Source organism: Parus major, chromosome 28 (genome assembly GCF_001522545.3).
Source record: "Parus major isolate Abel chromosome 28, Parus_major1.1, whole genome shotgun sequence".
Lineage (NCBI taxonomy): Eukaryota > Metazoa > Chordata > Aves > Passeriformes > Paridae > Parus > Parus major.
Genome location: NC_031797.1, coordinates 1,617,636 through 1,640,631, shown reverse-complemented (window position 1 = coordinate 1,640,631; position 22,996 = coordinate 1,617,636). Strand labels below are relative to the sequence as shown.

The following is a 22,996-nucleotide window of genomic DNA, read 5'->3' as shown; positions in this document are numbered from 1 at the left end:
TGTGAGGGTGGGCAGGCCCTGGCACAGGGTGCCCAGAGCAGCTGGGGCTGCCCCTGGATCCCTGGCAGTGCCCAAGGCCAGGCTGGACGGGGCTTGGAGCAGCCTGGGATGGTGGAAGGTGTCCCTGCCATGGCAGGGGTGGGGCTGGATGGGCTTTGAGGTCCCTCCCAACCCAAACCATTCTGTGACACTGCAGAAATTGCACACCAGCAGGTGCTCTGCACTTTGTCACACTTCAGTTAACAGTTAATTTCACAGGTGATAAAGGGGAATTTAAACAGATGCAAAAAAATAATTGGCAATGTAAATCACAACACTGAATAGAGTTGGGGAGGGTGTAAATGTTTGTTCACTTCTTTTTTCTGTGCTATCCCCACTGAAGCAATGTTGACTGTCAACACAAGAACAGGTTAATTTTGCTCCAGGAGCTGTCACATGGGAGGGAGGGATCAGATACACTCAGACAGGGAGTGGCAGGAAAGAGATGGAAATCAAGCTTCCTTTCTGCTTCAGAAAAATACCCATCCTAAGCATAAAAGTTAAGTTTTAAAAATGTTTACCTCTCCCTTTGATAAAAACAAACAAAAAAGGGCCATTCCAGGACCTATCCTAAACACTCCTGTGAGATTCAGATGGGAAGGAAAAAAATAAACCCATCAGGTTTGCCAGTTCAGATAGCAACTGCAAATGCTGAATAACTGCTAATATTTAGCTATTAACCAACATAGACATGATGGTGCCTGAATCCAAATAAATACAAGTTTTTATGGCCCAAAAAATTAAGAAAATCCCAGAAAAAAAAGGCTTGTTGCCATAATATTGCATATTTCAAATAATTCCCATAAGCACAGCAGAGAAAAAAATCCACCTATGCTTTCAAATTAAGGAGAATAGTAACATTATTCATTGCTCATGTTTTGCTTCCTCCAGTTCAACCTTTTCTGGGGGTAAGAGAACCAAAAAGCTCATTAAATTGGCCTGAAAAGAGATTACATTCTACTTTAGCCAGTGATCCCACAGGCCAGAGCAGCTGAACTATGGCAAGGAAATTCCTAAGCCATGGATCATTTCCACAACACACAGGAGAGTTCATATGGATTATTTAAGTACCCATAAGTCACAGATTTCCCTGTGCAAAAGTCAATCTATATGAGAAATCCCTGTGTTAAATGCAGATAAACCTTTCCTTCCCCCTAAAGCCAAGTCAGCTATTTCCAAGTGCCAAAATAACAGTGCCAGAAGTGCACAAGGAAGAGCAACAGCTCTGAATTTGGGAACAAAAAGTGGTGTTTAATTCCCTTTCTTTCTGTAAGAATGTCCCTCCAATACTAACTCCTTGACTGCTCAGCTGTGATCAAGAAAATAAGTTTAATACCAAGCTCAAGCCCCCAAAAACCTGGAAGTGCTGGCTATTGCTGATGCCACAGGAACAGGTACAATGCAGCACTGAGTCAGTCACAGCTTTCCGCTGCTCTTCCCTACCTGAATTCAAAGGTGGCACACAAAAACCATGGCAGGGCCCAAATTCAGCACTTACCAACTGGTGGATGCTGTCGATGGCTCGGTTGTATTTGTCACACAGTCTCTGCATGCTCTCAAAGCTGAGGGGAGAACACAGGGGCAGCTCAAAACAGGCAGCTTCAAAGGGAAAACCATGGGCTTTTCCATCCTCTTGCCTAGTAGGTATTTGGGGTTTGTTTCTCTCAGAATATGTAATTACATACATGGATTTAAGACTTTGTTTTCTTTAAATAAAATCCTCATCAGACCAGGAGTACATGACAGATAATATTAGTTCCTTTATTATAAATCATGTTTTTTGAGTACAGCCCTTTTCCTGATAAAGTTCTCATAACCTCTTCTCCATATTTTCAGATGGGCAGAAATTTAAGAGGTCTGTACATTTTTCTCCTTTTTGCTGTCATCTCTCCATGATAATCAGTCCTGAGACAAGCAGATGCTTTTCCAGAAATTCACTGTGGGCCTGAAAATGCAGGCAGGGCCAGAACACAGCCTAAAACATCACCCATCAGGAAAGGCTGGGGATTGCTCCATGGGCTGCCTGGGATTACTGGCAGCCCAGGCAGATGACCTAATGACACAAACTGAGAGGATTAAATCAATTCATCTCAGGCCAGGAAAGAAAGTATATTCCTGGGAACATCAGCTGTTACATAACTAGACCCACAAAGAGCAGCACAAACAATACAAGGAGTTACAGGAGTGACACCATTAAACCACAGGCACTCCCAAAGCTGGGAAGGGATGGAGAGGCCAAGGGACATCCAAGGGACACTTCAGTCTCCTGTGATCCTCAGGGTCACTACACTGGCCAGGACACCTCTCCCATGAGCTCTGCCCATTCCATTCCAAGCTTCCAGCTGCCTGTGTTTGTCTCCATGCTGGGAGAAGCAAGAGGCTGCAACAGGGTTTGTCTGCATTTCCATAACTTTCTGCTTCCCCTTCACATCCTTGGCTCAGCCCATCTGCTGCCAGTGATTTTTCTAACAAATTTTTTCAAAGGAAGAAAAAAAATCATTACTAGAATTCCAGTTCATGACTTCTTTAAAAAGCTGCAGGAAGGTAGTGGGGGGTGACTTCAGGGAACAGAGGGGTTTCACTTTTATTCAGCATTGCTGCCAACCACACTGATGATCCCCAGTGAAACTGAGGATGCCAGAACCACAAAATTACAGTAATGCAGTTGCTGTGAGTAATCCACAAATCCACATTAATGGATTTTAATGACAAGGGATGCTTGACCTTGATTACTCCTTTTGAATTTTCCAGGAGGAATACAGGGACTAACAAGTCTTGCAGTGAAACAATTGAAAAATGAGAGAAGAGGAAGAAATAACTTCAGGAGATCATGACAGAAGCATCTGGTGCTGGGGAGGTTTGGGAAATGTTTTTTCCCCCAAGAGTGCTGGGGCACTGAACAGGGAATGGTCCTGGTCCCAAGGCTGCCAGAGCTCCAGGAGCGTTTGGACAGCGCTCTCAGGGATGCTCAGGGTGGGCTTGTTGGGGGGTCTGGGCAGGGCCAGGGGCTGCACTGATCATCCCTGAGGGATCCAGCTCTGGATATTTTGTGATTCTACTCACAGCAATGCAGTTTCATCTGTAAATTTTCTTCTAACAGTTTAGTCATTCTGTGGACTTGGATAAATTCAGTCTTTCCCATGAAGGCAACCAGGGAGGTTTTTGTAAACTGCAGCTTGAGCATCCTCCCTTTTCCCAGTCTCAGTAGAGCCAAGTCCATGCACAGAATCTCAGAACTCTCCACAGACACACCACAGGTCAGGATCTGCCTCTCCCAGCCAGGAGGGGAATATCCCATGAGAGACATTCATTCTGAACTGCTTGTGGGTAAGAATTCCCATGTAACTGAGGCACCTCAGAACCCCTCCAACTGCCCACAACACTGCTGGGAATTTCAACTTTTAATTCAGCCCCCATCCAGCAGGAAGGGGAGGGAGGAGAAGCTGCAGCTTCCACTGACACCCAGCTCTGCCATGCTGCTGTGAGCAGGAATTCCTGGTTACTACAGGAGTAGGAACCTCACTGCCATTGAGAGTCCCACCCTGGCTGCACTCCAAGGGCGCAGATACCGATCATTGTTTCACAGTGAGTAATTCAATGTACAGCAGAGCTGCACTGGAGCTCTGTGGAGTTTCCAATTATGTCCTTAATCCAACTGCCTTTGCCAATGTTGCTGTTACACATTTCCTACCAAAATAACTCCGGCAGAGCCTGAAGCCAGTTCTGAGAGAAAACTTCAGTTGGTAGTGTCTAAGAATAACCAGTTACACACTGGTTCACTACACCCTGTGCTGGCCTGAACTCCTGCTGGGAACAAAAACATTCCTCTCACCTTTTTGTATCATAGTCAATTAAAACATAGTTTTCCATGGCAAGCTTGAGATCTGGGATTTCTTCACAGACCCACCTGGAAGGAAAGAAGAAATAATGAATAGAGGTATTGCCAATTAAGTGTGATTTGTCTCCATTCTGGACTGTTTTACATGAAGAGAGGATACTGCAGCAGCCCTGGGAGCTCACAGCTTTGTTAGAAATAAGACAGACATCATGAGAAACTGCAACAGTTCACATTTGTACTGAATAAACAGCAAGATGCCTGTAGACACTGGCAGGAGCATAAAGCTTCAAAATGAGGTGATAAATGTATTCCACGTGTCTAAAAATACTCAAAGTCATGGCTGATGTTAATCTAACATAAAATGCAGAAGTGCAGCATTTCCAAAGAATTCTGATGCTGCAGGAAGCTCTGACAAAGCTGAAGAAGACATTTCCCACAGCAACCCAAAAACCCTGTCACCAACAGGATCGCCAGGATATTCTCCTCTGTGGAGTGTCTAAACTGTTCTTACACCTCTCACACCCAACCAAAGCACATTTTTAGGAGTTATTTTGATAAAAGACCCCTTTGTTACTCTGAATTAACACAGCCCTGTGTGTTGTGGCCATCAGAAAGGGAAAGCACATGCCCACTTGCAGTGCATCTGACAATGGCAGCTCACAGGAGAGAGATTCACTTGTGGAATGGAGGAAGATTAATTCCCTTCAAAGGCAATTTAAAAGCCACAGAAGCTTTGCACACACTTTCCTCCACAAATATCAAATTGGAAAGCACTGTCAGCATCAAAAAACCCCACATCACAGGATGAATTCCAACAGGAATCCCAGAATTTCTTCCTTGTGAACTTTGCTCCATTCTTCACTGTTAAAATAGTGGGAGAAAAAAAAAAAAAAAAGGACTAAAGTTCCAACAGTTCTGTTCCTTCTGGCTGATTCACACATGGTTAATAACTACACAGGCCAGTGAAAACCAGAACTTGGACATGCATGGCTTTCCCTCTTCTGGCATCTCCCATCTCCCCTAAAAGCACCAGGGCTCTCCTTGCAAACTTCTTGCCCTTAAATCACAGGAACAGGCTATCAACAACTGCCTACCAGCAGCTTGATCCTTGTGTCCCTTCCAGCTTGGGATATTCCATGATTCCACTGCCTGATGAGATAAAGGCTTCCTTGCATTCTCTCACCCACCACTTTCACAACAACACTGTGGGCACTTTGCACAAGGCAGAGGCAGCACGAGAGCTTCTGACACTGAGTTCACACCAACCTTGCTTAAAACACAGTTGTGAAACTTAATTTGACCCAACTGGTTCCTAAGACAGCTTCCCTCTGCCTCCAGCTCAGAAAGCACCAACAACTCCAGCCACCCCCTCCAGCCCAAGCTCCCTTGGAAAGGGCCTTCTCCTCACCCCAAGGCACAGGATCTTATCCCCACCAGTCCAGGCAAACTGGCAGCACCAGTGGCAGTGTTTTGTAGATAGGAAAAGAAACTCCTTTAAGAGAAAAGTTTTCAGCTGCAGCCTCATTCCACATCCTCTGCCACCCCAGACCATGGGAAATGCTCTGATTTCATGAGAGTGAGTGATGTTATCAAGCATTTGGCTCTCTCACACTCACACTGGGAGCACACAAGGCTCACTGCCACCTTTGCCATATGTGACTAAATTGAGATCAGGTGGTTCTACAGGTAAAGCACCTCCTCCCTCACCTGTATCTGCACTACCCAAGCATTAAAACCTGCTGCAGACACAGCCTCGAGCTGAGCCAAGGGCAGCATGTAAGGATCTAAAACAGTTAACAAGAACAGCTTTGTAATGGGGATAACTCATCCTCATCCCTCAGGTGTTTGGGGAATTCGTGTAGCATTTATTAAAAGTTGTTCTTTGGCAAGTCCCTTCCTAATCCTGCTGAAATAACAGCAAGTCACGTCCTGAGAGCCTGTGTTGGGAAATCCTCTGACTTTCTGCTCCTCACAGTTGTCTTTCACCTTTATCCTCCCATTTTCCCCACGCTGTTCCAACTCTATCAGCAGGATTAAGAGGAATGCTACAGGGAGATCATTGCCAAACAACCCAAATGCTGCAAGATCACAGCAACAGGGGAAACAGAGAGGGTGGGCAGAGGCAAGACCAGGACATAACACATCAAGCCAAGGATATTTCCTTAACCTTGTCTGTCCAAAGCTCAAATACAAACTGCCACTAAAGCTGAACACCATCACTCATTTTTAACTCTGCTCAAAACAGAATGGAATATGGCAAGATAAAACAAAATCTATTTGGCAGGGAGCTCTGTATTGCAGCAAATTCAGCTTAGAAAATAACTCAGAGCTGCTAAATGGTAACTGCTGCCCTGCTGCTGCATCTCCTGACTCCAGACATCCCTTCCCAGAGCTGCAGAGAGGCACAGGAAGGGTCCCAGCCAGGCTGCACCGAGCACTTACCGAATTGTCTCAATAATTTCATGAGCAGCATCATGGTGTTTGTCCTGAAATTAAATAAAAAAAAGACATGTCAGGTGCTGTTTGTCAGGAGTTTACAGGAATCACAGTGGTTCAGAGGATACAGGTGCCAAGCATACTGGGAAAGGAGTCATTGAATTCCACCCATTAAAACCATCAAAATGAGCCCTCTAAGAAAAAATAAAGCTTAAAGAAATTAATTTTTCAAGTGTCTCTGATTGATATGAAGGAACTGTCATTCTAGTTGTTTCTCTGTCATTCCCTGCAGTCAGGGACCGTGTGGCTGGGGATTATTGGGGATTATTGGGATGCAGCAGGTACTTGACTGCAAGTTCCCAATGAACAGCTGATTCCCTTGGCCCAGCAGCTGGCACAGGCTTCCAGCTCCAGATGGGCAGTGAGATTCTCACACAGGGAATGGCTTCCTAAAATAAAGCATCCAATAAACAGTGGGAACAGCAAAAACACCCTCAGAGCACACAGAAAAAGGCCTGGATATGCAGCCCTGCTCATGAACTGAAACCCAAACCTTGAACATCACACATCCACACCAGGGTGAGACATAGAGGTTTGTTGATTTAATTTAGGGGTTTATTCAGGAGCAACAGAAGTGCAAGTGGGTTTAGCAAATTATTACAAATGCATGCTAAAAAGCGCCCTTGGAGCTGCATTTATATGCACCATTGTACAAATAAAGTTCTATTTTAGGGAAGCCACAGGACTTCCTTACACACACTGATGTATCCAGCTTGTGAAGCCTTAGTTACCAGAGTCCATCTGCACAAAGCTGGGGTAATATTTAGACATTTGTCTCTGCAAGTGGCTTTGACCTTTTAATTAGAAGTCTTGTATCTACAGCCCTTCCAGAAATACAAGTGCAAAGGCTGCCTCAAATCATTTCCCTTGTCTTGTGCTGCAGCAATGACATTTCTGTAGAGTTACCAGGGGAAATTCTGTAGCAAAGGGCAGAGACAGGTAACAAAGGAGAGGACTGGAGGCAGGGGAAGGAAGGAGAAGAAGAAAACCACTGACAGTTGATGAGAGAAAATGATTGGATTATCTCATTTTCAAGACCTGGAAGGACATGATCTGAGTCAAATGGAAACATTTTCCACCAGTATCTCAGCTTTTCTATTTTTTAGGAGAAACATACTTTCCCTTGTATAACCAGTTCACATACTTGGGATCAGCCAAGTTCTCATTCCAAGAAACCTGTACACAGCCCTTCTGATGCCTGGTTAAAAATCTCAGGACAGATGGACAAACAGGCAAGAACTTCTGAGGTCTGCCATCCTTCCAGTGCCTTAAAGCGGCTCACAAACAGGAGGTAGAGGAAATTTTAATATGTGGAGTTAGGGACAGGACAAGAGGGAATGGTTTTCCACTTACAGAAGGAAGGGCTGGATGGGATATTGGGAAGGAATTGTTGGCTGGGAGGGTGGGCAGGCCCTGGCACAGGGTGCCCAGAGCAGCTGGGGCTGCCCCTGGATCCCTGGCAGTGCCCAAGGCCAGGCTGGACAGGGCTTGGAGCAGCCTGGGATGGTGGAAGATGAATCTAAATGATATTTAAGGTGCCTTCTAACCCAAACCAGTCTGGTATTCTGCACTAAAGCTATTTTAAAATAGAACTTAAAGAAAATTAGATTAAATTAGATTGGTTTTTAAATTAAAATACAACTTTAATTAATTTGATTTATTTTAAAATTAAAATAGAACTTAAAGAACTTAAATTAAACAGAGAATGGTATTTTAACAGAAAAAAGCTCTACTTTTCAGATGACAAAAAGTTAACTCCAAATCTAGGAGTCATGCAGAACACTAAGGCAAGAAAACCAAATCATCCCAGTTACAACATGGAGAAGGAAAAACAGCCAACAACAGTAGCCAGGACACTTGGGATGGAACACACAGAGCCTGGAGCCCAGCACTGCCTTGGCCACATTTAACAGCTCACTGCTGCCACAGCAGAACCCCAAACATCACAGAACAGATCTGGGGCTGTGTTTCCTCCAGTCTCAGACAGCCCAAACCCTGCAGAAAACAGCAGCATCCATAATTCAGTCTCCCAGGAATGTCAGGTAATTATTTTGATAAATCTTGGCCTAGAAACCAGGGAAGCAACCGAACTAAAACCTGCTCCTGCCTCTCAGCAAACAAATAAAAGAGTGTGTTCTCTCTTCTCTTTTCTCTGTGCACTGAAAGGAGGGCACAAGGAGGGAGGAGAACTTCTCTTTCTTCTCATTTCTTATCTACCAAGTGTAAGAATAACCCAGGACAGCAGCTCATCCATAAACATCCCCCAGAAATGTTCACGTTTCACTCCATGCAGAATTACCCCAGCAGAGCCCCCCTGGGCTGATCCAGCTCTCCCAGTAAAAACTGTCTTCCTGCAGAGTCAGAATTTGCTTTATCAACATAAGCACATTATACCAGAAAAGTGAATTCAGGCTTATTCTGATATAACCATTTCCTGGGAGGAAATCCTACTCCCCACTGCTGGGGCTGGACACTTGCAGTGTGAGCAGAGCACACAGAGACCCCTTGTCCTTCAGGTCTTCATGTCACCCCTATAAGTGACAAAAAAAATCTAATTAACATATTCTTCTGTCTTGGGTTAAAAAGTAAAAAAATCAATCTAAAAAATCATAATAATAAATCACAATTCACATCTACAACTACAGATCAGCCAATTTAAGTGACTTTGCACAACCTCACGTGAAAACTCCAGGCAGAAGGGGCCTTTGACTTAGTTTGTGACATTATCTAGGAATAAAGAAATCCAAAGCAGTTCCACATCTACTGCTGCTGAACTTCCCATGCTGAAACACTTCCCAAGTTTACTTTGCTGTCTAAGAGACTTTGGCTGAGCAGAGAAGTTCCCAAGGTCTCAAGTCTCGCAAAAATAATAAAAAATAAAAAAATAAAAAAATTTAAAAAATTAAAAAATAAATAGTAAATAAAAATATAAAAACCCAGTAGGATCTCCTACATTTCTTCAAAGCAGAGCTGGCTGGGGAAAAGGGAAACATATCTGAAGGGAATACAGAGCAGCTTCCCTTTTCCTAGAGAAACTTCCAGCCCCATTTCAATCACTATGGTTGCATGATTTAATCAGAAAAGACACTGAAGAGCAACAGGCATCACATCTGTGCTCAGGCAACTGGCTCAGACAGGGAGTCTGAGGCAACCAAAAGGCAAATGGAATAGAAACCCCCCCAAATCCTGACCCTGCTCCAGGCTCTGCCATGGATCTTCCAAACTCCCCAAACCCTGATCCTGCTCCAGCCTCTCTTTATCAGCCTCCAAACCCCCCAAATCCTGACCCTGCTCCAGGCTCTGCCATCAGCATCCCAAGCAGATGCACTGGTTCACTGGGACACACACCAGAGCTCAGAGCAGCAGCTTTAACCCTTTGGAGCCCCAGGGGATGAACAGCAAATCCAGCAGCTTGGGAGGATGGATGGTGATCCCTGATGGTCCTGCTGCAGCACCAGCAGCCTGATCAACCTTACCCCACACCCCCAAAGGTGGCCTGAAGCTTCTCCAGTTCAGACACGGCTCTGAGTTTGGGGTTTTTGGCTCAGTTCAGGTGTTTTATATTATTTTTCCCAGCTGCAGTGCCCATGACTCAGGTTGCAGACAGGTTGTGCTCGTGTGTCGTGCTGGACTCTGACACCCACAGGGCTTTGGCAGTGGAACCTCCTGGGGAAGAGCCTCCCACAGACTCCATCAGTCCTGGAATCCCGCGTGCAGAAGCCTTTTGGCTGAGGCTCAAGCAGCCTCTGTGTTCTGTTCCCAGTCACGAGATGAGATGATGCCACCACGGTGCTCCCTGTCACAAAGAGCAGCTCCATTCACCCTCCTCCCTCCTCTCCCTCCCTCCTCCCTGCACTGGAGGGGATGGAGCACACTACGTGCTGCTCCTGGCCTGGGTGTACTTTCCAATGTTCCTGTATTTATGTCGTCTGAGAGGCCCTTGGAATCTTCTGAGACACATAAATGTAAGCTTTTCACAATCACCCTTATCTCTTTAATGTGGAAAGTATTTAAAGGAAGGAGTTGCAGTCTGCAGTAATTATTGAAACTGCCCAAAGCTCTTCACAATAAGTTTAAAACAAACTGAAGTTAAACACACATTGAGTTGTTGCAGCCAACCCCTCTCCAGCTGAACTTTTCACAGAGTTCTGTCTTCAACCTAAATGCTGAATTTTAAATTGAAACGTGAGTTCCCAGAGAAAGTTCAATAGTTTCTGCCAAGATATTTCATTGGAAAAGTAACAGAAAGAAAGCAGACACTTTCTCAAAAGTCACTTCAAAGAGCCTCCAACATTTTATGGAAAACACTGGAGTACAGTTCCAGCCAGCAGGACTGAACAGCTTCACACTTGCAATTCTTACAACAGGTTTCTCCAGCCACATGTTCCTACAACTCTGAGCACAGGAACACCCCACTGCTGGAACTCTGAGCACACCAGTGCCCCCAGCACACAAAGCTCCTGTCCCACACACACAGAGCTGAGTCCTCCTACAGACACCAACTCCTCTTGCCCTTCAGGCCATTGAGGCTGGACCACAGAGAAATTTTTAAGAGTTCAAGCTTTCCCTTCACCTCCTCATAAAAAACACCTTTTTTACAAGAAGCCCTAATATGTGATTTGAAAGCCAAATAAGACAGTGCCCAAAAGCTCTTTCCAAATATGTATACTGAAGCAACCATTATCCTTTTCTATAATCACATTCTTTGTTTGTTAACACAAATTTAAAAATCACCAGGATGACCAGAACTCAGTGCACTGGCACTGCCCAGGCTCCCCAGGGAATGGGCCCGGCCCCAAGGCTGCCAGAGCTCCAGGAGCGTTTGGACAGCGCTCTCAGGGATGCTCAGGGTGGGCTTGTTGGGGGGTCTGGGCAGGGCCAGGGGCTGCAATGATCATCCCTGGGGGTCCCTTCCAGCTCTGGATATTCCAGGACTCAGCAGCACTCACAGCTTTACCTCTGGCACCAGGGTGAGAAAACTAAAGCAGCCCCAGTAACACATATTATACACACAGAGATCAGTGTGTGTGACAGGACCAGCACCAGCCACAGCTCAGTTATCTGTGCACAATTTTGTTCCACAAAACAACCAAATCAGACATTTCTACAAGAGCAAGGTAAGATATAAATTAGAGTTTGCAACATTTTTGTTACAAGCTGGTTATTGGAACAGTTTGTGATTCCACCTGAATACAAAGCCCTACCTCCCTCCTCCAGGTGTGGCTGCTTTGGTTACATCAAATTTTCAAATTAACATCCCTTAAGACACTTAAATGGTAAGATTTTGATTTAATTCTGTGTTCCAGTACCATATCCCAGACTCCTGGGTGTGTTTGTCCAGAACAGTTATCCCTCAGTGAAACAAACCATAGTCTAAAGTGAATCTATAACCTAAAGCAACAGTTTTAAATGTTCTGGTTTCCATCCTCAAACACAAAGAACTTGTTCAGTTAAATTGGGCAGCCAGCGCTGCCTGGAGCAAGGAACACCACCCCAAGCACCCTTCCAAATTTACAACATTTTTTATTTGGATTCTTCTTACAAAACTGTGCTTAGCCTTGGGGTAAGCCTAAATTGGGGCTTGAGGGTGAACGCCATATTATTCTAAATCTTATTTCCCCACATGCCAACTTACACCTCATCCAGGCTGGACAGGGCTTGGAGCACCCTGGGATAGTGGAAGAGGTCCCTGCCCATGGCATGGGGTGGGAATGGATGAGTCTAAGGTCCCTTCCAACCCAAATCTGGGATTCCATGATTCTCTGAAAGTGAGATCTTTGTGAGATCTGATCATCTGCACAGCACAGGTAGTGAAAAGGTGGCCCAAAAAGCCTGCAGACCTGAGCAGTGAACAAATGGTTTAAAAGCCTGGATAAGTTCTTGGAGAAAAAAAAAAAAAAAAAAAAAAAAAGGGAAATACAGCTCAGGTCCCTTCATTCTTTGACTCTCCCAGCACCACAAAGACTTTTATCACCCTTTATCTCCTCTTCATAGGCAGGAACATTTCTGGGCACGGCTTTGGCTGCCCAGACTCAACAGACCCACACCAAAGCAACCCTTGCCCTTTCAGAGCCAGTTCTGACTCCCCAGACCACGCTTCCTCCCCTAAAAACAGCCCAGGTGACCAAAGCAGCTCTTCAGAAATGTGAAAAGCAGCTGTGGTCAAGCAGGGGCAGAGCAGGAAGGACAGATCTCCTACAGCTTTCCCCTGTCCACCAGATGTGTGAAAACCAAAGCTGAAACAAGGCAGTTACAAATAAATCAATGGCAACACTTGTGTACCTTTTAATGACCCTGTCTGGATACACTCCCAGCACTCCACTGTAACACAGCTCCTCCTCCCAAATCCTGAACACTGACCCCACTCATGGATTAACAGAAGTCATTCGGATTTGCCAAATTCTGATCTCCACACGACCCATTTAACTCACAAAACAAAAGAGGTCAGTCCCACCAGCCCCTGGGTTTAAACAACAGCTTGGTTGCCTGCAGTGGCAGCTCTCTCTCCCCAGGCAGCAGTCCATAAATCCAAAGGAGAGGATGTTACAGCTGCAGACAAGATGGTTAGCAGAGATCAAAAAGATGGATTAGGAAAAGCCAATCAATCTTGCAGAAGGCTGGTGGGACAAGTGCTTCTTTCAAGGCCCTCGCTTCCCTCCATCTGGGGAGGATGATAAGGGTTTCTCTGGACACCAGGAAAGGCAACATGAGCCACTGCAGCTGCAGTTTCCCTTGAGCCAGGAAAGATCCAGCATTCTGCGAGGCACAAGGATGCCCTCACAAACCAGGGATTTCAGCCTGTCAGAAGTTTGTGTTCCTCTTCCCACAGGGTTTAATTTCATTTAACCCACCTAGGGAGATCCACCAGCACAGTCTCCCTGCCCAGAGCACATCCATGGCCAGCACACCTGAACACAGGAGTCACAAGAGTCTGTGAAAAACCAAAGCTCTTCCAGCCACTGCAGCACCAGGAGCTGCTCAGTGAAGGGAAGATCTTGGGTTCCATGTCCTGCCAGCTCTGCCTTCCACCACTTTATTAAGGTGTTTGCCTTGTCTTCAAATACCAGTTAAACCTTGAGTAAGGGAAAGCCAGCTCCATGCAGTATTCCATATTGGATAGCGAGATTCAGTTTAATATTACCAGATTTTATCCCAAATCAAGATTGTGCTATTTTAGCTTCCATAGCAACAACCATAGCACAATTTTTCCTACCTAGACAGACAAGGACCAAGAGTCTCCTTTGAACCTCCCAATTACTGTCATTCCCTTAATCAAGAAAGCACAAGGACATTCACAAGAATACATTTTTATTAGAATGTATAAAAAGAGATCTCCTGCAGAGAACACCTTGTATCCATAGTTTTCATCCCAGTTTCAAGGAAGAAAAGACAAGGGAAGGAAGAGCTCCCAAGACTGCATTTGGAAGCCCATCTCACACAGCAGGAGGCAGAGCCTGAGGTAGTTTCAGTAGTTTCTAAGTTACTGTCACACAAAACCAAATGTAAAACATGGTGGTCACTATGGCCTCCTTAATGGCTACATAAGAACATTTAAATGAAAAGAAAGGGTTGGCCCAAGAGCCAAAATAAACTAACAAAGGAAACAGGCATTGGGAAAGAAGATCCAAACTGCTCTGGATAATCATTTAGTGTGGTTGCAACAGGGATTGCACTTTCACTGCTGCTACTTCAAGCACAGTACCACAGTTTTGCCTTTCCACACAGCAATCCCAACTGTTGCTACGGACACTGCACAGATGCAGGAGGGAATGGTTCCCCTGGTACGTGCAGGAGGGGCTGTGTCAATCCATTAACATGCAATCAGCCTGCAGGAGTGTTGGAGGCACACAGGACAGTCACAGCAGGATGAGCTTCCCCAGCGTGAGCCAGACAAAAGAACTAATTCCACTATGCAAAAAAGTTTAAAATAATGTTTATGCTAAAATACATAGGGGAATGCAATTATTTTGGTAAAACAGCAATTCACAATGGTCAAATCAGCAATGGTGTGTCCTCCTGCCCCCTCCCAGGTGAGTTTTAGGCAGTGACACACCCTGCCCACACCAAGGCAGCTGGAAGCGCTGGGCAGATGCTCTGGTGATCCCATGTGCACATGCACAAGAACCCAGCAATGCTCATTCTGGGACAGAGGGAACTGCTGAGCTTTCACTCCCTGGAACAGAGGAAGACAGCCCTGCCACCCTTTCAGACAGTTTAACCCCACCCAGCCACCTGCCTGCCACCACTTCCCCAAAAGTCACCTCTTGCTCTGGGCCAGCATTGCCTGTGCTCGCACACAGCAGAGCCAGGGGAGGCCTAAACTAAAACTAAACTTTTGTGGGGTTTTGGTTCAGTTCCCTTTAACCAGACCAACTCACAAACACTGTTCCAAGGGTGAGAGCAGCTCAGGCACAAGGGAACAGAGATTACAAGAGTTATTTCTACCTGCAGATGTCCCAGCTGCAAACTGGCATGTCCCCAGGAGCCACAGCCTGTGCTAGCAGGGAAATACCCCACCCATGCAGGTACAGGGGAGCACAAAACATCTCTGATCCTCCACACTGCCAGAACAAACCTTCACACAGAACCCAAGGGAAGAAATGAACACACAGTCCCAAAATTGGTGCTGAAGGCAGCCACCATCTCCTTCACAAGCCCAGGGTCTTCCCACACCCTCGGTGGGAGGAAGCTCATGGCACAGCCTGAGCCCCATCTCCTGCAGGGAAAACTGGCGAGACAACAGCTTAAACAACCACTTTATATTCTGTAAAGATAATTCAGTCTTGGACAGCTCAGAAATTCTGTTCCTACTTTACACACATAAATATTCCACATAACTGAAATTAGCAGCAAAACCTTGTACTCTTTCTGAAGCCCACTGGGCATGGAGTTCTGTTAGGTACAAAAAAATAAAAAATTTAAAAAAAAAAAATATATATATATATATATGGTGTTTCCTTTATAAGCTTCAACTTTTGTTGCAGAACAGTGATCCTGTGGAGGTTCTGAACAGCAAACACCAACTTCCAGCCACCAACCATTTCCACAACCTTTTACTTTAAAGACTTAAAATGAGCCTACAATATTAGAATGTATTCTTCACAGACTGCAGAATTTCAAATGACTGCTGTAAGGGGCAGGGATGGAAGCCAAGGTAAGATCCACAAAAACTCCAAACCCAGCTCCAGAGCTCAGAGGGCACCCTGAGCCAGCACCTGATCTCCCAGGACTTGTTGCCAACAGATGAGGGAACCAGAGGGAACCACCTGCAGCCCAGAGGGAATCCAGCTGAGGAATGAACGAGATGCCTCAAAAGCTCACAGTTGTTAGAATTTTAGTGTCAAATAATAATAATAGTGCTGAGCTGCAAGAAGTAAATGACACATTAATGCCAAAACCTCAGGAAACTGCTCTTCACAGTACCCAGAAAATAACAAACACTATTAAAACCCATTAATTTTTACCCAGAAATTTAATTCAAAGCTATCTGTAGTGTTTGATTAAGAAAAGTTTTCCAATGCTTCATTTATCTGTCTTCAGAAGTTCCTTAGATTTTTCATCCAACACTACAAAGTTCTTTCAGTGTAAGTTTTTAGAAAACTCTCATTCACTTGTGAAATGAAACAAACCAAAATACTCTGAACTCCATCATTTCCTGCTGTAAAATATACTCACCCTCTTCCTATGCTCTAAAAATAGTTCCTACTTGATTTGATAGTTCTAGCAGCATGTGGCCAACTTTCCTATTCAGTTTTATTTCTTGTTTCTCTTCAGTGTTGGTTTTGTCCTTAGTAATTACCATTAAAGTAAACATGTTCACAATTCCTAACATGAACTTTTCCTCCTTCTGTGGATCCTTCTGTTAGGAAGGAGAAAATAATTGAAGCAAAAATATGTTGAGACACCTTATTGTTATCAATCTGTGATAAAAGACACTGCAAGGGACAAATAAATTCACCCTACCCCTGGTCCTTGTGTTGATCATTACAGTGCAGAACTTTAATCAGACAGTTAAAGGTTAACTCAAAGCAGGAAGAAAAAAAAGCAAGTCAATGAGAAAGGGGAAAAAGAAAGAAGGAAGAGTACAAAAGTAGACATATGGACGTCTGGGGAGAAGGGTGATTAAATCCCCCGTAAATCTCACATACCAAGAGGTAAGATATTTTGCCTAAATTCCCAGAGGCAACACAATTCAGTCCCGTATCTGAGACATGAAAGGATAATCATCTCCATATATAATAAGGCTGCCATGAAGAACAAGAACTGGAGCTGCATGTGGGGGCATGGATTTCCCTTGGCACACTGAAAGCTTTCAGTGCTGTGTCCAACTGGAGCTGATGGGTGAATTTTTAGGTAGATAAATCTGAATTGCCTGAGCTGGAACTTTGGCTGGGACAGGATCATTAATCCTCACTCATCTGCTGATGAATGAAAGGGGGAAAACAAGCAGTCTTGGACAGCTACTCTGTCTTTCAACAGTTGCCTTTCAGATAAATCAGTTATATAAAAAAATAAATACTAATGTGGTCTTGAGATGCAAGACAAGAGACCAACTTTCACTTTTCAAACTGGGAAAAAAAAAATGTCTGTTAACTGAACTCATGATTTATCTTGTACCCAATGGGTCAGAGCTTGGAACAAAAGGAGTTTGAGAACTGAACAAGCACCGATTGTCACTCAGGGCAAGTTCTACTTCAAAGGGTAAAGCCCAGAAGGAAGCTGCTCCTCTGTGCTGCCCACGTGCTGCACAATTAACGCTGTAGGGCTCGTCTGTCCCCCAAGAGCACATCCCTGAGCCCGCTGGCACTGGGGAAAAAGGCAGAAAAAAATGATGTAACTGTGCCAACTCTGTGATCTGCTGGGCAGTAGAGAAACCCAAGTGCTTTAGAAATGACTGAGTCAATATTTCCCTGTTTCATGCTGCTCGCTCTCTTCCCACTCCAGGTGTTTTTACAAGTGGGGAGGGCAGGCAGAGAGAGAGAGGTGCTGAGAAATCGGAACTGTGCTCAAGCGTTCAAACCTCTCCTCGCTAGACAAGCTTTTCTAAGTGATTAGTCATCCCCACAAGCATTTCCCAATAAGCTGCATCAACAGCAGCGGGGGGAAACCCCCCGGACTCAGCCACGGCTGCCGAATTTCTGGGCGATTACTCAGGGGGTGAGGAGGTTTTGGCCTGGCAAAGGCACAACAAGTTTCCTCCTCTGCCTCCTTTGTAGGGCCGGCTGCCCCGGGCAGGCCCTGACTCACATTTCACGGAGCAGGGCGGGGGGCCGCCTCTCAAAACACTGAAACATTTTTTTCCAGCCCAGATCTCTCCAGCGATCCCGTTCCCAGAGCCGCCCCACACACAGCTCCACAGGCACCAACACTCCCAACCGCAGGGAGGATCAGGGGGGCTTCACCTTCCCCCTCCAGCACAGGCTGATCCCAGGGAAAAGCCAGGAGCGCACACAAAACGTGTTTTCCATCAGCTCATCCCACAGGAGTGCAGTGGGGTATGGAATAAGGACGGGATGGATCTGTGGCAGAGGGCAGGATGCACAGGACCACCCTCAGCAGCAGGGCAGCTCCAACCCTAAGGGAACAATTCAGCTCCTCTTTGGGTCCTTCCCAAATTCATTTACAGCACCATTCTATGGCACTCCCACACCTGCCCTGCTGCCTGGGAAGTCAAAGCCAGGCATCACAGAAACTCTTCCCAGGAAAGCTCAGTGACACGCACAAATAGAGGATTCAATTCTCAAACAAGGTTTGTTATTCATCTCCATCACTGATCTTTAATTTCAAAGGTGACAATCCCCGCTGGGCTGTGGTTTTCATTAACACTCCCTGCCCTTGAGGTCTCCCTGCACAGCACATTCCTTTGGTGACAGAATGGTATCAGCTGGATCACGACAGTAGAGAGGGAAAAAAAACCCAAAACCCACACTCTGCACCCTCCCACTTGTACAAACTCTAGTAGTAAGAAGCTTGTATCCCATTAATCCCATAGCAGCCACACACACACCTCCAGGTGCAGGGTGATGCTCTGACAACACTCAATTAGAAAATGAGAATTTTCTTGCCATCACAGCTGAGTGGAAAGTCAGCAGTAAGGAAGAGGAACACAGACAAATAAATTAATAATTCAAGCCAGACTTCTCATCACAGGTGCTAATTTGGAGGCTTAAGCTCCAGCAGCTCAGGGCAGAGGCACCTCCTCACCCTAGTAAGATGTGTGCAGTGGCACAATCAGGACTGACCCCTCCTGGGACAGAGTCAAAGGCTGGAAAAAGGGACTAAAATTGGTAGATTAAAAAAAATGGTATTACCATATGGTAACTAGGGCAGAAGGTAATTCTTGGCTGTGAGGGTGGTGAGGTCCTGGCACAGGTTGCCCAGAGCATTTGTGGCTGCCCCAACCCCTGGACATGTCCAAGGCCAGCTTGGACAGGGCATGGAGCAACCTGAGATTTTGGAAGGGGGTGGAACAAGATGGGCTTTAAGGTCCCTTCCAAGCCAAACCATTCCATGATTGTGTGATCCTATACCCAGAGTACAACGCTACTGGGATCCCCAGGGGCTGCAGGAGGAGTTCCCAGCACTGTCACAACTCAACCCCCTGGTCCTTGCAAGTCAAACAGGGAGAGGGGAACACAACCCACAACAACCTGATGCACAAGGACGCTTGCAGCCACTTTCCACAGGAATGCCACCCCACAGGGAATAGAGCACACCAGGCAATGCCTCATCTGAAAAAGACCTGCACCCAGCAACATCAAAAACTGGAAAGGACTTGCCACAACAGCCCTGCACAAGCAGGCTCCCCCTCAGCACCTGGCTGTGCCTCTTGTCCCCGCTCAGCACTGACACTGATCACTCTGCCAACCCCAGCAGTGCAGGCCTTAAGGAGAGCAAATGAATGAAGCACAGTGTTGTCCTCTCTTTGACAGACTGCAAACAGGCTTTTCCACATTCACCAGCTCTGTGCTGCAACAGGGTGCAGTTCAGCTAACATTAATTCTGGGGACAATTATCAGCTTCAGCAGCTCTGAACCTCCTGTTCCTCAGCTCTCTGGTGCCACAGATATATCAGCAGAACGCTGCCAGACCAGACTGTAGAGCTGATCTACTCTACAACATCCCCACCTCTTTCTCCCTCCTGCACACACAACAGCCTGTGACTCTAAGCAGGAACTTGTCAAGAGTTCAAAGTACAACCTGAGACACCTCGCAGATCAGGCAGACCTTACAGTGGTATAAAATGAAAAATCTTCACATTTAAACCTAATTCATATTCAAATTTAACTATAGTAAAAGTCAGAGACAAGAGAATGAACCATTTCAAGAAAAATTCCTGAGGAAAAAAAATAAATATCTGCAAGTCTTAAAACTACACAAGGGGACTTCACCCCTTGTACTTTTCAGATCTAAGTAATGAATACCAAGTTATGCTGAGAAATACTTGAACTATAACTGAAAATGCCATCATCCTCCACCAGCAGTAGCCTATTTAAGACCAGTTAGATCCATTAACTCCAGTCTTTCAGCCAAATACTTCCTTTATCCAGGCCTGTATCTTTCGTAGCATCAAAATTAAAATTTTAACACTGTATCCCTGGTCTCTTGACAACATGGCACGAGCAAAAAGTGGGGCAGATACGTGGGAGCCGAGGAGTTAACCAGCACACAAAAGAGTACACTCACTTCAGCTCTGATTAAGTGGGGCAGTCACAAAAACAGAGGTCAACATCAGAAAATATTTTGTGAGTCATGAGGAGAGATTACTCACCATGCACTATTCAACTTACTCATCACAGTGTGGCACGGCCAGCACGGCTCACCACGGCTTCATTAGGGCACCGTGGCCTTTCCTTTGAGGCGGCGGAAGGCGGGGGAAGGAGCCGCACTTTCAGTTTTGTGTGGAAGGCAGTGGGAGGCTGGAGCTGCACCACCACCGCCGCTCTCTCTCTCCTCCCACGGCCCTAATTAGACTCGAAGGGAAATACATGTTTCACATCAGCCTCCCCGGCTCTTTTAGCATCCCAACAAGCGCCGGGTTGTCAGCCGGGCTATTATCCGGACTCAGCAGTCTGGAGAGACCCCACTTTTCCTATTATACACGAAATAAGCAGCAACCCGGCAATAAATGAGACACGGTATTAATCCAGGCGTCCATTAATAGGAGAGACCAGCCTTCTACGCAGCAACACCGACGCCGCTAATTTGAGATGTAGTAAGAGCGTAAAAATAGCCAAGTTACTCAAGGCAGGGTTACATCACACCACGGAGCCCGGGCACGCAGCAGGTTCACACTACAGAGCCTCGGATGTTGGGAAAGATGACTCCCCGCCACTGCTGCTGCTCTCACCAAAAATAACCAGCCGGGACCGTGAGTTTCCCGTTCCCTTTCCCTCCAGCTCTCCTCGGAAAATACATCTCAGAGTCCAACAGGAAGCAACCAGAACGCTGCTAAATAAAAACTTGAAGCGTGCTGTGGGTTTTTTCCCTCCCTTCAGCTATCCCACCTTGCTTCCTCGGAACCACGAGCGGTGAAACTAAGAAATGTTCTGCTTACGTCAAAGCGAGCCGAGCTCTCCCGGCAGCTCGGGGCCGAGCCAGCGCGGGGAAAGCGCGGCTGCAGTTCAGCAGAGCACGATGTCAGCAGGCCAAGCGCTGCCACCGACACAGGGATTTGTTTGCAGAGCCCCAGGGTTCAGCAGGAGCAGCGGCCAGCGCCGGGGTGTGCGTGTGTGCGAGCACGCCTCGGCCGCGCTCCGCTCCCCGGAGCTGCGGGGAGCGATGCTGCGCGGCTCCCGGTGAAACATCCACAAGGGAATTATTCTGGAAAAGCTGGCAAGGCCAAGCGGACGGTTTAATGGAAGGATGTTTGGGGTTTGTGGTGTTTTTTAGTACATGGGGAGGATCACACTCCCCCCACCACCCCCACCCCCATCCGCTGCGTTTCTGATTAACCGAGAAGAAATTCTATTTATTCTGCCATCCTCAAAAACAGCTGCTCAAGCTTTCCCGAATCGACTAAATCCTTATTTCCCATGCTGCAAAACACACGTTTCACCCTTAAAATAAAGGGGGGGGGGGGTCGGTTTTTCGGGTTTTAAGCCCGTAGGAATCTCAGTGAACAGACATAAAACATCCCTCCCTCCCAGAACAATCCCTATCCCGCGTAATCTTTAACCTCCGCTTCACACAACCCGCTTGGGGAGGGGGGGGTGGAGGGGGAGACACGAGTTAATATTTGGCGAGGAAAAAACCGAACCCGGTCATCGCTTGTACTTTCAGTTTCTGACAATTTGAGCAGAGCGCGCGCCCGCCAACACTGACAGAGCTGCCCAAACAGGAAAGGCTGCGATTAACCAGTGTGTGCTGGGAGACGCGCCGGCAGCAGCACGCCAGCCTGCATGGAGGATGTTTTGGAAAGGCACGGCTACAGCAGCAGCCCCGAAAGGCAGGCGGCAGATAGGAGCAGGCAGCCGTCTCCCCCTGCCACGAGCGATATATTCCTAATCACTCACACACAAGCGATTGCCAAAGCGAGCAACAACATCAGCAGTATCAGCTGCCCCAGCCTGTGCGTCCCAGCGTGTTCTCGCCGGGAAACGGCTCACGTACAACAGCACAGCCTGGAACGCAGGGATAATCAACAGTGCCTGCGCCAAGTAAACATATAGTGAGACGTTCTGCCTTTGCAAACTGAGCTCCGAGGGGCTACATGCAGTTAGGGAGAGAAATTGCTCAAGGGTTGATAGGAAGCCTACACACATCCAAAAATACCCTCCCCGGAGCCTTTCGCCTCTCGTGGGATTGTCACTAATTTGAACATGGACATTGTTATCAAGGTCACACATCGCTCGTCCGGGCTCGGGAGAAAGTCGGGCAAGTTAAGGAAAAACGCCGCTCGGTAGCTAAGCAAGGACAAGTGACATGTTATTTAGAAGCACGAGGATTGCGGCTGGCTCGAATTCTGCTCGGGATAAATAAAAGGGGAGCTCCAAGGGCACGGCTGGAGGGGACTGGCGGCAGCCCCGGACACCAGCGCTGCCTCCAGACCCACAACCGCCGCTGGCCGCTGTTTATTCCCACTCTGCGGCTCGTCCTGGGGGTCCCCACAACCACCAGAGGCCATCCATAATTTAAGCGCTATTCCCCCATCCAGAATCCCTGGATTCCACCCTGCTCGCAGCAGCACCGGTTATTAATCAGTTACACGAGCCCAGCGCGAGGAAAACACGAAAACTTTTCATTAACCAGTCCTCCTCCTCCCCGCCCTTCGGTTTAGTCAACCAATTATAAAATGAAATTGGGGATTTGACTTCCAGGCGAGCAGCGGCGGCACCCGGGGCCGGGGCTCCGGGGGGGTTCCCGCACGAGGGGCGATCACCCCGATGGATCCCGGGAAGGGCCGGCGCTGAGGGATCGCCCGGCGGCTGCCAGGGCCGGGGCAGGGCCGGGGGCGCTGACAGGGCGCGGGGCAGGTGCGGGGCCCGGCCATACTCACGTAGACGGGCAGCGGCCAGGGGTACACGGCGGGCTCGGCTCCCACGGGCGACTTCAGCCGCAGCTCCAGCCTCTCGCCCATGTCGGCAGCCGGAGGACGAGGCGGCGGCGGCCCCGCACCATGCT

At 47.0% G+C, this 22,996-nt stretch overlaps 1 protein-coding gene across 14 annotated transcripts in view; it reads right to left on the bottom strand.

Moving 5' to 3' along the window:
* DOT1L (DOT1 like histone lysine methyltransferase) overlaps window positions 1-22,990 on the bottom strand; it is a 74,778-nt gene extending 51,788 nt beyond the window's left edge. For 12 of the 14 annotated variants that reach the window (XR_004500369.1, XM_015651776.2, XM_015651784.2 and 9 more), the window contains exons 1-4: window positions 22,872-22,990; window positions 6,320-6,363; window positions 3,872-3,946; window positions 1,538-1,601 (exon numbers count right to left, since the gene is read on the bottom strand). Coding sequence is in view for 13 of the 14 variants with exons in the window: in XM_015651776.2 (XP_015507262.1) it covers window positions 1,538-1,601; window positions 3,872-3,946; window positions 6,320-6,363; window positions 22,872-22,952 (264 nt within the window). In the remaining variant the exon portion in view is untranslated. Of the gene's footprint in view, window positions 1-1,537; window positions 1,602-3,871; window positions 3,947-6,319; window positions 6,364-20,144; window positions 20,866-22,871 lie in introns of those variants that run through there. The other 2 variants (XM_015651778.3, XM_015651781.3) reach the window with 2 other exon arrangements.
* Between the last annotated feature and the right edge of the window lie 6 nt (window positions 22,991-22,996).